The sequence below is a fragment of the Sinocyclocheilus grahami genome, unplaced genomic scaffold (genome assembly GCF_001515645.1).
Source record: "Sinocyclocheilus grahami isolate Dianchi unplaced genomic scaffold, SAMN03320097.WGS_v1.1 scaffold486.1, whole genome shotgun sequence".
NCBI lineage: Eukaryota > Metazoa > Chordata > Actinopteri > Cypriniformes > Cyprinidae > Sinocyclocheilus > Sinocyclocheilus grahami.
Genome location: NW_015505665.1, coordinates 440,295 through 452,848, shown reverse-complemented (window position 1 = coordinate 452,848; position 12,554 = coordinate 440,295). Strand labels below are relative to the sequence as shown.

Sequence of the window (12,554 nt, the reverse complement as noted above, 5' to 3'; positions counted from 1 at the left end):
AAAGTAAATTAAGTCTATTTTAAACAACAGCTCTGCTCCAAAACCTAATAAGATGAAGAAAACTGGTTCAAGCTTAATAAAGTTGGTCTAGAAGTTAAGTAACATAACCTAACGTCACAAATATCCTTTCCAGAGATGACAATCACAGAATGTACTGAGACAAGCTCAGTGAAAAATTAAATCCAAGACAGTGGATCATGTGGGAGAATTGTTGGTTATAAATACTTATAATTAATAGTATTTTTTTAGGGCTGGTAAGCGATTAAAATTTGTAATGTAATTAATTACATGATGTGGTGATTCATTAATCTAATTAATCGCAAATTAATCACACATCACATTTGGCTGAGAAATTACTCGCAAACGATCATTTAAAGTCATTGTTGTGTAAAGCATCAAACTGACATTAAAAAAAGTAGCTTCAGCATGAAATATTTTGTTTGATAAAATTAATTACATATACTCTTTTGGACCGTGAGGGTAAGCAAATTATGACACAATTGTCAATTGATGATGCGCGCGACTGAAAAATTAGTGTTTACTATTGTCATTTTGCATTATTGACACTATTTTCCTAATTAATGCTGTTCAGTTGCTTTGTCACAATCTGTATTGTTAAAAGCGCTATATAAATAAAGGTGACTTGACTTGACTTGACTCAATTTTGGGTGGGTGAACTATAAGTTTAATAATTTATTTTATTATTATTACTATATAAACATGAAATTAATTCTTTAATTGAAATGATACTCTAAATAATAAACTAAAACTGCCAGTAGGTGGTGGTAAATGTCTCAATGATTAAGTCATCGAGTCATTTATTCATGTGATTCGTTCAAATGGCTGATTCATTCAGGAGTGAAGTAAATGGTTCTTAATGAATGGTCCGATGTCATACACCGATCGGTCTGATGATGATCCGCTTCAAATCCAATGCGCCTATGGCCAATGGTTCCCCCTGGAATGTGATTTTTAACTGGGGACCCCCTCAAAACACGATTGGGCTAGTTTTGGGCTAGTTATGAGTAGCGATTGGGCGGGTTTTCTTGTGAAAACCAGGCAACCCCTATGTACTTGCACATCGGATTTTATGATGCAAGATTAATGTAAACACAGCCCACTGTGAACATCCTTGTAATTCGCTTGAACCTAAAATAATCATTCATAAAGTTTGAAAAGGTTGAAGTAGTGCATCTGCAAGGAACTGGAAGCAAGCAGAATACGGCTATTTCTAAAGCACGCAGTGCCATCTGCTGTTAAAAACTAAGCTCAGAATCGATTCAAGAGAGAATCGCGATGCCTTCGGAAAATTTCAGAATCGATGCAGAATCATTTCTCGATTCGCGATGCATCGATTTATTATCCCAGCCCTTAGCCTCTGTGTGACGGCACAGCAACCAGCAGTTTCTGCAGTTCCGCTGAGCCACTTGGCATTCCAAAGTCCCTATATTTCTCAAAAAAGGCAATTAAAAGGCACAATATGTACGTTTTTGCCACTGGAGGGCACACTGGAGCTTGATGATGGTATGAAGGAGAGCGGAATAACGGGAGATGACGTTTTCACCATCCAGGGATGTATGGAATTCACAAATCATGTTCATGATCATGTTTTTTTTTTTATAACCTGTACCAGTTCCAAAGTTATTCAAACAGCTAATAAATTATACAGAGAAAGCGGGCAAAGAACATTCAAGGAACAGTATGGCTGACTTAAGTTTAGCGAGAGTTTAAGCACTCTCAAAAAACTCCCCTTATAATCAGTAAAGCTGTCTATCTATATACTGTTTGATGAATGAATCTCTTATATCATACGTACATCTGCACTTTATTGTTTATGATGAGAGAATTTGCGAGAGAGCAGATTGGCCATTGCGTTCATAAACTCAACAGACTCATGTGTGATGTTATCGGTATCGGCCAAAATTTTCATATCGGTGCATCCCTAGTTTTAATGCACAAAAACACTGCAAAAACATGTAAAAAAGAATCATGGTGCAACACTGAGCAGATCTAAATTTAATGCTGCAGTTAACACTTTTCATTTCATTTTCATTTTATTTGCGACAGCCGTAATGGATTTAGTTTAACTGTACAGCAGCATTTTTGTCCACGTGTGTTGCCGTAGTTTCTACAAGCAGGAACCGATAGCGCGGATATTATTTAAAACTGGAATTTCTCTGGATTTAAATCATTGGGAACTTTTGGGATAATGCAAGTAAACAACTGCGTGAAATATATCACACTATATATCAAGTGGTATTTGGGATATTTTATTACGAACGGATATTTTATTGTGCCTTTAACTAGCATGGGTGCTCAAATATCCCTTGACTGCACTCTCAAAAAAAAGGTACTCGCAACGCAACGCAACCCGTAAAAAGACAGTATAAGTCATTATAATCAGTAATTATGTCCCCACTGGATTTTGCCCCCACTAGGGTTGTGCGATGTCTAGAGTGAAACATCGTGATGGACGATGACATCGGGGGGCGAGGGGGTGTGTGCCCGAAGCGTGAAACAAAATGCGTTCTACGGAGCCACTAAAAGGTTAGCCACTTACTAGCAGTAGCCTGTTGCATTACAGTACATGAAAGTTCACTTGCCACATACACAGAGTAAGGAGAAATGTCTGATAGGACGATTGCGAATGATTTGTAGATCCTGAGCACCAATGAAAAATATCTAATCTTGTCAAATGTGTGGTAAGTACTGCCGCTCCATAGTGTAGAGTCCTTGTGATCGCGAATCTCAAAAGTGAAAGTGAAAGTAAAATGAGAGCGCGCAATCAAAAGCGGTTTCAATAGCGGCTCCCTGATGTCCGCAATTTATATACAGGCGCCTATACTTACCCAACGATATAATTGCGAGAAAAAGTATTGAAATATTTTTTTTATCCTCCCATCTCGTAGGCTATTTATTCTCTTTAGGGTTTCCGTAGTACACTTCATTTCCTTTCCGAACACGGAACTGGGATGCGGCGGATTGCGGGACAGGGTGTGGTGGGGTTTGGGGGTAGGAATCACGATGTCAGCTTAACATCGTGATGTCTGTCAGCCATCGGCCCAACCCTATTTTGTACCGTTTTTTCAGTGAGTCGACTGCTGATCTAGCAGACACAATATGCTATAATATGATACTGTTGATCTCCAAATCAAATGCTCTCTTTTTCTCTTTCCAGCTCTTGAGGGAAACCGAGGAAAATCCTTTCTAATCTTCGTGGAAACAAAAATCAACCTGCTTTTTCCCCACAGTGCCGTTTGTTTGCGTTCAAGGCCCGGTGCTACAGAGAAGACCTGTCCCACTCTTCATCTGTGAAATATTTATTCTGCTGCTGGCATCATTGTTTATGAATGAAGTGAACAGCAGAGAGGCGTGAATTATTGTGGCTGTCTTCTGTGCGCAACTAAAGCACTAAATTTAGTCACACATTCTGACACACAGCACCACATCCATCCCAGAGAATGTGCACCACACGGTGCAGCCATTCGACCTACTACTGTAAGAAAACATTGAAACAACTACCTCAGTTTAAAAGAAAATTGAAAGTGGATCTGGAAATGATCAAATCAAGAGAATATGTAGCTATACACGTTATACAAGTCATGCCCTGCCTTCACAAGAAGTAGGGTCCATTTTGGTGTCAGAATATATATCAAAAATAAAACAAGCCTGCAAGTTGTTAATGTCGCCTACATCTCATGGGACAGCTGCGTACTTCCTCTTCTCTGCAAAGTTGTTGCACATTTTAGATTTTAGACATGCCCTGAGCCATAAGCCGACACAGGCTTGTATTATGTCACAGCCTAAGCCATTTTGAGCAGATGAGGGCTGAAATGTGAATAATACCTCATCGTGGTACTAATTCAGCAATCGCTGAGTGCATGTGGTAATATAAACTTATGGAGCACCTCTGGTTCAGTGTCGGTGCATCAGAAAACAACACTGCCCAGCCTTATAGGCAGTCAAGTCTGTAAGAGTCAATCATCTGGAAGCTGTGAGGAAACTTTCATCGTAAATGGGTCACCAGTCGATGGCAATAGTGTATCTCAAGAGCGAACAACTGTATGCAGCAGAGCGGCAATGCACGAATCACAAATCAAATTTATAAAATCACTAGTCTGTAGCATCTCTTCTTTGAATTTTGTCATATACTTATTTGCTCTATGCAGCACTAAAAATAAATTAATTAATTAAATTAATTAATTCTGAAAATTTCTGTGACAACTTTCAGCACTTTCAAAGAAACCACTGACAATCAACAGGAAATGATATCTGAACTATCATTGCGAAACCACTTGATTCACAATTTGTGTTAAAGACGGAATAAGAGCTGCTGTCAAATTATAGGCATGTCTCTTATTAAAATCATTATGCTTTGGTTTGATCAATAAAATAAGCAATGTATTTTTTTTTTTAAATTGAACACTGACAATAGTGTTTGTATTTTTGAAAAACTTGCTGAAACAACACTTAGTTTAAGGATGAGCTGAAACAACTGTGCACGAAATAAAACTCCAGGCCTGGTTATCAACCTGCTCTTGAGCAACCAAAGATATGAGAGAGCCACAATAAATTACACACTATAATTTAGCTTATCGTGATACAAACTATGTCACCACCCTGACATTCTTCATTAGAATCAGCCACTGATCTTGTCACCAATATGATAATGGTTGACACAGAAAGCAATCACAGTCATTTATCAGCAACTGCGGTTTCACAATGTGTGCAGAAGGAAGGTCTAGATACACCGAAGACATTCAAAACACCATATTATTGCAATGCATAGGTGAAAACTATACTCTACAACTAAAAAAATGATGCAGTGGCAGAACACAGAAAACTTGACATAAGACTATATATACATCTCATGAGGAAAAGTGGTAAAGTTATATGGCTAACCCATAACTAAATAGCACAGCTTCAGAATACATAACCGCACATTCTGCAATATGAGGAAGTAAAATATATCATATGAAAGTCACAACAGTGACTTGATAAGAGTGTCTGTTAAATGTAAATAATATGCATACGAACAAATACATGTGCTAGTTATCATGAATGCTTGTCAATGGTCTGTCTCAAAATCTAGTAAGCTGTCCACCTTCACTGTCCAAAATGTAAAGGAAAACTAAAAATGCTACAGTAAAAGCCTAATACCTGGTTAAATGCTAGTTAATTTATAACATACAGTAAAACATTGGTAACAGTAAAATATCTTTTAAAAATTGATATTTTAATGTTGTTGTTGTTTTTTGTAAAAAAAACAATTACAAAAAAATTGAAATGAATTATTAAAAAGATTATGTTACACAGACACAATATATTTAACAAGAAAGCCTAATACCTGGTTAAATGCTAGTTAATTTATAACATACAGTAAAACATTGGTAACAGTAAAATATCTTTTAAAAATTGATATTTTAATGTTGTTGTTGTTTTATATATTATGGGTATAATGTATGAATTTTGTTATCAGTTACGTACACTGGATAGCTGTAAGTTAAACTAAATTGTAAAAGACTGCATTTTTGGGAATCAACCCTATAGAGGTAGATAGCTAACTACTTTTTGAGACACAGCTATTAAGATGATCACAACAGAGCTGCAACCATCCCATGTTAGAAGTGCTTTCCCATCATGAATTACTAACATAGATGATACATGTGTACGAGATGAATCCTTACTGGTTGGTGGGCGGCGCTGAGAGGGGGAAAACAACCTCCTCTTCCTCATATTCTGGCCCATCCTGTTGATCACTTTCATCCACACTGCCTTGCGCCCCGATTCCAGACGGCGGAGGGGGCGGCGGTAAAGGTGGGAAGACCGTGGGCCCGTCGGTGGGCGACATCCGACTGCTGCCCGGCCCATCCGAGGAGGGGGACTCGCAACCGGCAGCGGCAGCAGTTCTCCCCGTGAGATCCTCTCCTCCAGCGCTCGGGTAGATCATCATGTCAGGATCCGTCACCCGTGCTCGCTCGGGTTTGCTGTAAAGAGGAAAGTGAGTCGAGTCGGGGCCTCTGCTGCCGTCCGATCCCCTGTCCTCGCCCCTCACCTCCATGCAGAAATCAAGAAGACAGCCTGAGAGTCTTCAAGTCTGTTAAAGCTTCTTCTGCTTCCAGTCTTTTAAAGCGACGGGAGAAAGTTTCCTGGAGAAGAGCACACTCACTCACTCTCTCTCTCACACACACACACACACACACACACACACACACACACACACACACTCCGCTCAGCGGCTAACACATGAGTTTAGGTCTTCATTGTTTCCTGAGTTTCACCAAGAGAAGGGCTTTTCTGAAATAATGCAGGTTAAATGTCCGTGTAGAAGAGAGGAGGGTGTATCGACGCCCTGGTTCGGTCTGGTGTGAGTTGTGGGCTTTTATTGTCAGTCTTTCGGGGTTGTTATTTTGTTTGCAGTGAGTTCAGAAAACGCGCTGATCTGCTGCTTTGGACGCTTCGCAGATGATCGCGGACGTCTGACGCGCTTCTCCTCGTTCGATTCCGCTCAAAGAGTGCGTTAAAGTCTATTCTTCAGCCGTAAATGGTCTTTTCTTCTCCAGATTGCTGGACTGGTGGAACATTTGCCACAGCTGCTCCCAGTCCCACTCCTCTCCCTGCGCGTCCCCCCCGCTCATGCGCAGACCAGGCTAGCAGATCACCGAACCGACGCATTCACATCAGTGAGCTCGGCAATCGTATCGTACATCATTTCCTCATATTCAAAACACACACTCTTGATACCGCAGCGTAATGATTTATGTACGTCAACAGTTTGTCCTTTTAACCTAGGCTAATATAGACTATAGGCGCGTTTGTGCTAATAAACTAGTTGTTGTTTTGTGAAATCATACCGCAGCTGAGTCATGGTTTCTGCACGTGTGAGTGTGTGTGTTCTTTTTGTAGTCATTGTAACTATTTGTGTGCCATTTCTGATCCCTGCCTGTCATACACAAATCATTTCTGTTCTTGCATCAAAAGACATTTCTACACTGCAGTAGGTAATATTTAGTGTTATTTAAAAAAAACTAACAAGAATAAAACCGAGTGATCTTGTGTCTGCCTAAATGTTTACACAGTAGGCTATGTATTGTATATATGTTGCTCTTAAAGTCGAAAGCGGATTGATTGTCCCCATAGCATCTAAACACAATTTAAAGTAAAACTGATTAATTTACTATTTTATTTTTTATCTAAGCGTGATTCAAATAAACATTTTTAAGTCGATTTGAATTTAAAATATGTATTTTAGGTGTTATATCATTTGATTATTTAATTACATTTTACAATATAAATGTTTATGAATTTGTCAGTTTAAATATTTACTGTATTTCCATTTGAATTAAATTGACAACAAATTTCCTCATTTTATTTTTAACTGTCACTAGACCTCCATAACTGGGCTGGTGTTTATATACCTTAAAAAGTTGAGACCATATTTCACAGCTGTGCTTGAGAGGAGGCAGAGATGTTGCTCTTTGTAATCAGGCAATAATCTGATGTAGCCATGGGAACTTGCAGGGCTTGCAGATGCATCTGTGTTCATTGTTCCTCATCTACAGTCAAAACATATCTGCCTCCAGTGCTGAGGACACTATATAAAGCTCAATGACATTTCTCAAATGTCAAAGTAGGCGACCAAACACTTGCCTCTGTCATGTTGATATGAACACAGCCTGTACATTGTTGTGTCCATCCCTGTAAAGTGTCGTAAGTGAAATGATATTTTATGCTCTCATAAACTGGATTTTAAATTTAATTTTGGGACATCAGTATCAACAAGTATGCCAATTAGAGAACATATCTTGAATTGAATTGTTTTGTATATTTTGTTAATTTACTTAAGAAAATTTATTTTTTCTTTCTTTTTTCAGTTTAATTGTCCAGCTTGCATTTCATTTTTACAAACTGATTCTTAAATAGCAGTGTACAGACACTATACAATTCCAAAGTTTTTAGGGTTTGCAAGATTTAAAAAAAAAAAAAGATTTTAGAATTTTTACCGCAAAGCTGCCTTTATATGATACAAAACAGTAATATTGTGAAATATTATTACAATTTTAATTGCTTTTCATTTTAATATATTAAAATGTAATGTATTCCTGGCAAAAGCTGAATTTTCAGCATCATTACTCCAGTCTTTAGAGTCGCATGATCTTTCAGAAATCATTCTAATATGCTAATTTGCTGCTTAAGAAACATTTTAATCAATGTTGAAAACAGTTGTGCTGGTTAATATTTTTGTGGAAACTGTGATCTTTTTTTAATGATTCTTTAAAAGTTCAAAAGAACAGCATTAATTTGAAATAGAAACATAAATGTCTTTACTGTCAATTTTGATAAGAATCAAATAATCAAATAAGAATCAGAATGAAAAATGTTATAGATGAATTAATAATTTCAGTACATCCAATAGTATAAGTTCTTAGCAGAGTCTTAGAGATTATAATAATACTAATAATAACATTTTTTAAAAAATGCCCATTTTTCTATGATGTTTTTTTCCCCTAGACAGACGGAACACTATAACACTGTCAGGAAACTGCAAGATAATAACCCTCTCCCATACATCCTGTAATAATTCATTCCTTTGTGCTCAAAGAAGGAGTGAGGCCATGTTTTCTCAGTGGTGTGATTGGGCCGTGCTGCGGGAAGGCAGCTTGTGTTGTGTGGATGATTTGTAGGGAAGAGGGATGGCTCTTTGTCCTGCTGCACAGGCTGCTGCTGCCATGGTGTCTGCCAGACTCGCGATAATAAGATTCAAAGCAGGGGGCAGATTATCGTCCATCTTAGAGTGTTAGCCAAGTGGAGGAGCACGAGCACCTGCTGATGACTACTAGCCCCTCACTTTGTTATTATGGACATATTTCTCTGTGTGTGTGTGTGTGTGTGTAAATTATGTGAATTTTATATTCATAAAATGAGGGAAAGCCAGCCATGTTTAAGCAGCCTTCTAGCTAACTCAGTGCATTGGAGAATAAGAGTGCTTTTATACACATAGACGAAACATTTAGGTATTTTGACAAATTAAGGCCAAAGACCTAGCTTCATCATTATCCTGCATTTCTGTTTTGATGTATGATGGATGATGGATCTTAAGACCATGATAAGAAGCAGATTTATATTTTTCGGAACACTTTCCCAGCTAACAAAAGTATGTTGTATGAACATTTAACGTTCCCATTAATTTAAAAACATGTTGTTTTTGAAAGTTTTCTTAATGTTCAAAACATCCAATTTTTTTAAATAAAAAATAAATAAAAACACCTTTTCAGAATCAGAAGAGCTTTATTACCAAGTATGTTTACACACACAAGGAATTTGACTTGACGACAGGAGCTTCCATTGTAGAAGAAAGTGCAAACATAGTGCAGACATACATGATAGTGCAGACATACATAGGAATAACACAGTAGGGATGCAATATAAAAAAAAACTTAAATAATGTACTACATATACAGAAATAGAAGTATAGGAAAAAATTTAATTGTTTAGATAAATGTACATATATGTTATTAGTGTGCAGATATGTTATTTACGGTTTAATATAAATATGTCAGATAATGTTAGTTGTGATGGACGATGTATAATTATGAAAGATTAATTGTTCAGGTTGAATATAGCCTGCGGGAAAAAACTGTTCTTGTGCCTGGCTGTTCTGGTGGTCAGTGCTCTGTAGCGTCGACCAGAAGGCAACAGTTTGAAGAGAGAGTGGGCTGGGTGTGAGGGGTCCAAGGTGAATCTTTAGCCCTTTTCCTCACTCTGCAGATGTAAAGATCTTGGAGGCTGGGCAGAGGGGCACCAATAATCCTCTTAGCAGTCCTAACTGTCCGTTGTAGTCTCTTGATGTCTGATTTGGTAGCTGAACCAAACCAGACAGTTAGTTATGGATGAACACAGGACAGACTCAATGATAGCAGAGTAGAACGGTTTCAGCAGCTCCTGTGGCAGGTTGAATTTCCTCAGCTGGCGAAGGAAGTACAACCTACTTTTTTTTCTTGGTGTAACTTATAGTCAAAGGAAGACTATGATAATGAAACAATACGAAGGTTAATTAATAGCTCAGACGGTAATCCACATGCAGTATGCATGTCCACAACATGAATCCACAACAGTATGCATAGCACAAACAACAACCGTCAACAGAAGAGTGAAAAAAAGCAACATAAATACAAGGCAAATGAGGGAACTAATGAATAACACCTGTGATGATTAATGAATGCCCATGACAACAAATGAGAAGCTGGAAACTGAAACCAAGGAACACCGGAATTACAGAATACAAACTAAAAGTGCATGAAAACTAACTAACTAAAGAGGAACGTGACATTATTCACCCTCCCGGAAGGCGAAAAAAAGGGAGGCATGGTGGGGGTTCTGGAGGTAGGCGAAGAGATGGTGCAGAAATGGTGAAAGATGGTGATGGAGGAATGGTTGCATCCAGACAACGAGACCCTGGCGGTACAGTTGGTAAGTGTCTGATGGCCCAGACCCAGAGCAGAACAGGGATGCCAGTCCAGGGCGGTGTCGATGGAGGGAGGCACCATTGTGGAGGTAAGACTGACGACACCAGGGGGCCGACTGACAGATACAACACCGATGCAGGATGAGTCCAGAGCGGAGACAAAGAGAACAGGGTGAAACCAAGGATCCGGATGGCCAAGTTGGAGTCGACTGCTCCTGCGATTGAGGCGGAGGCGGGGATCTGGAAGACCGTGGTGCTGATGGAGCTACTGAGTACCAAGGAGGAGCCAGAGGGAAGGAGGAGCCCGACTGAGTCAGAGAGATGGAGGGATGAGACGAAGCTGGAGGAGTGGAATCCCATAGAGGTGGAGGGTTGATGACTGACCAAGGTGAAGCCAGAGGGATGGAGGAGCACCGTGGAGCCAGTGGGATGATGGGCCACGGTGGAGACGAGGGAGCTAGGAGCCAAGGCGGAGCCGATGGGTCGAAGATCTGAGGTGGAATCCAGGCCTCGGAGGCTAGAGGCAGAGACAGGGGATCCTCAAGACAAGGCAGAGCTGACCCACAGCGAGACAAAGTTCCAGGATGGCACTGACTGAGGGTGAGCTGATGGGCTTAAAGGACCCAGCGGAGACAGGGCAGCAGGAATGGAAGATATATAGAGAGGAGGCAGGAGAGGGAGGTTGGGTGGGCATTCAGAAGAACAGGAGCTGGGCAAAACCATTAGCGATTTAGAAGACTCAGAGCTGGAAGGAACCAGTGGGAAGACAGATGATTCAGGACAATCCAGGAAATTATCCACTTCAAAATAATCCACAATACCCCCAGAGGCCAGTTGTAGCTTACCCTCAACAGCAGGAGTGTGGGCGGGGTTTCGATCCATCCCCTCGTACTCCACTAATACTCCCTCCGGCATGTGCGGTGTTGCCGGCTCACAAACCTGGTCAGAAATGCGTCAAATAAATGTTCAAGACAACAAATGAGAAGCAGGAGACTGAAACCAAGAAACACTGGAATTACAGAATACAAACTAAAAGTCCATGAAAACTAACTAACTAAAGAGGAATGAGACACTTGGTTATCCAAATGTTGGAGAAAACATTAAGGCAATGTGTAATCTATGTATATATTGTATGTATGTGTGTGTAAATACACATACATAAAATATATAACGGTAAATATATATATATATATATATATATATATATATGCCTTTGAAACTCCATCTCTTAGTATGTTTCGGTCCTCCCATTCTTGTCTTTGAGAACATGTGCTACAAAATATGGACTACCCACACCAGACTTATCAGAGCTCCCCTAATGGACTGAGAGAAGCAAACAGGCACACATCCATGATACTTTACTGCTGGGACACCTCAGGCTACAAAGAATGGTGTTCTTCTTTTATATTGTACTGCAATTAGATTTTTGTTCTCTGTTGCAATGGCTTCATGAAATATTTATAATGCACACAGAGAGCTCTCTAAAGAACGGCTGTACAGTAACACGACTAGAGTAAAAAAAATATTAAAGCAAGAACATTGGCCTCTAAAATGAAGTATAATAAAATGACATGATTCAATTGATTTGAAAGACAGTATATTGTTTATCAACCATGTACTGATTAATTATGTCAGTGATGTGCATTTAATTATCACCTAAAATGAAACATGGACATTTTTTCACTCTGAACAAAGACACCAACATATTTCATAAAAACAGCTTATTTGGTTCTGAGAAAAAAGAATGAAGTAGAACAAGATATGTGTGATATGATCTAATTTATTGCCATATTGAGCACATAACATGTCTAATTTTCATGGTGTTCAAGAATCATTAAACCAAATAGAGCTTTGTCACTAAATGACACATGTAAGCATGGCTGATTGGGCTATTCTTGGAGAAATCATTTTTAAAGAGTGACAGTAATTCAGATGTGTGGGTATAAACATGATTTGCTTTTTAATAAACGAGAGCCCCGTGAGTGCTGCAGCACTATTAATTAAACAATATACTGTGAATCACACACACACACACACATATACAGTATATATATATATATATATATATATATATATATATATATATATA

The 12,554-nt window shown here is 38.9% G+C and overlaps 1 protein-coding gene across 1 annotated transcript in view; it reads right to left on the bottom strand.

Moving 5' to 3' along the window:
- Positions 1 to 6,726, bottom strand: part of LOC107553923 (ras GTPase-activating protein 1-like) — a 42,718-nt gene extending 35,992 nt beyond the window's left edge. The window contains exon 1 of the mRNA XM_016236265.1: positions 5,688 to 6,726. Within this exon, the coding sequence (XP_016091751.1) occupies positions 5,688 to 6,061 (374 nt within the window). The 5' untranslated portion in view covers positions 6,062 to 6,726. The remainder of the gene's footprint in view (positions 1 to 5,687) is intronic.
- Positions 6,727 to 12,554: the final 5,828 nt, after the last annotated feature.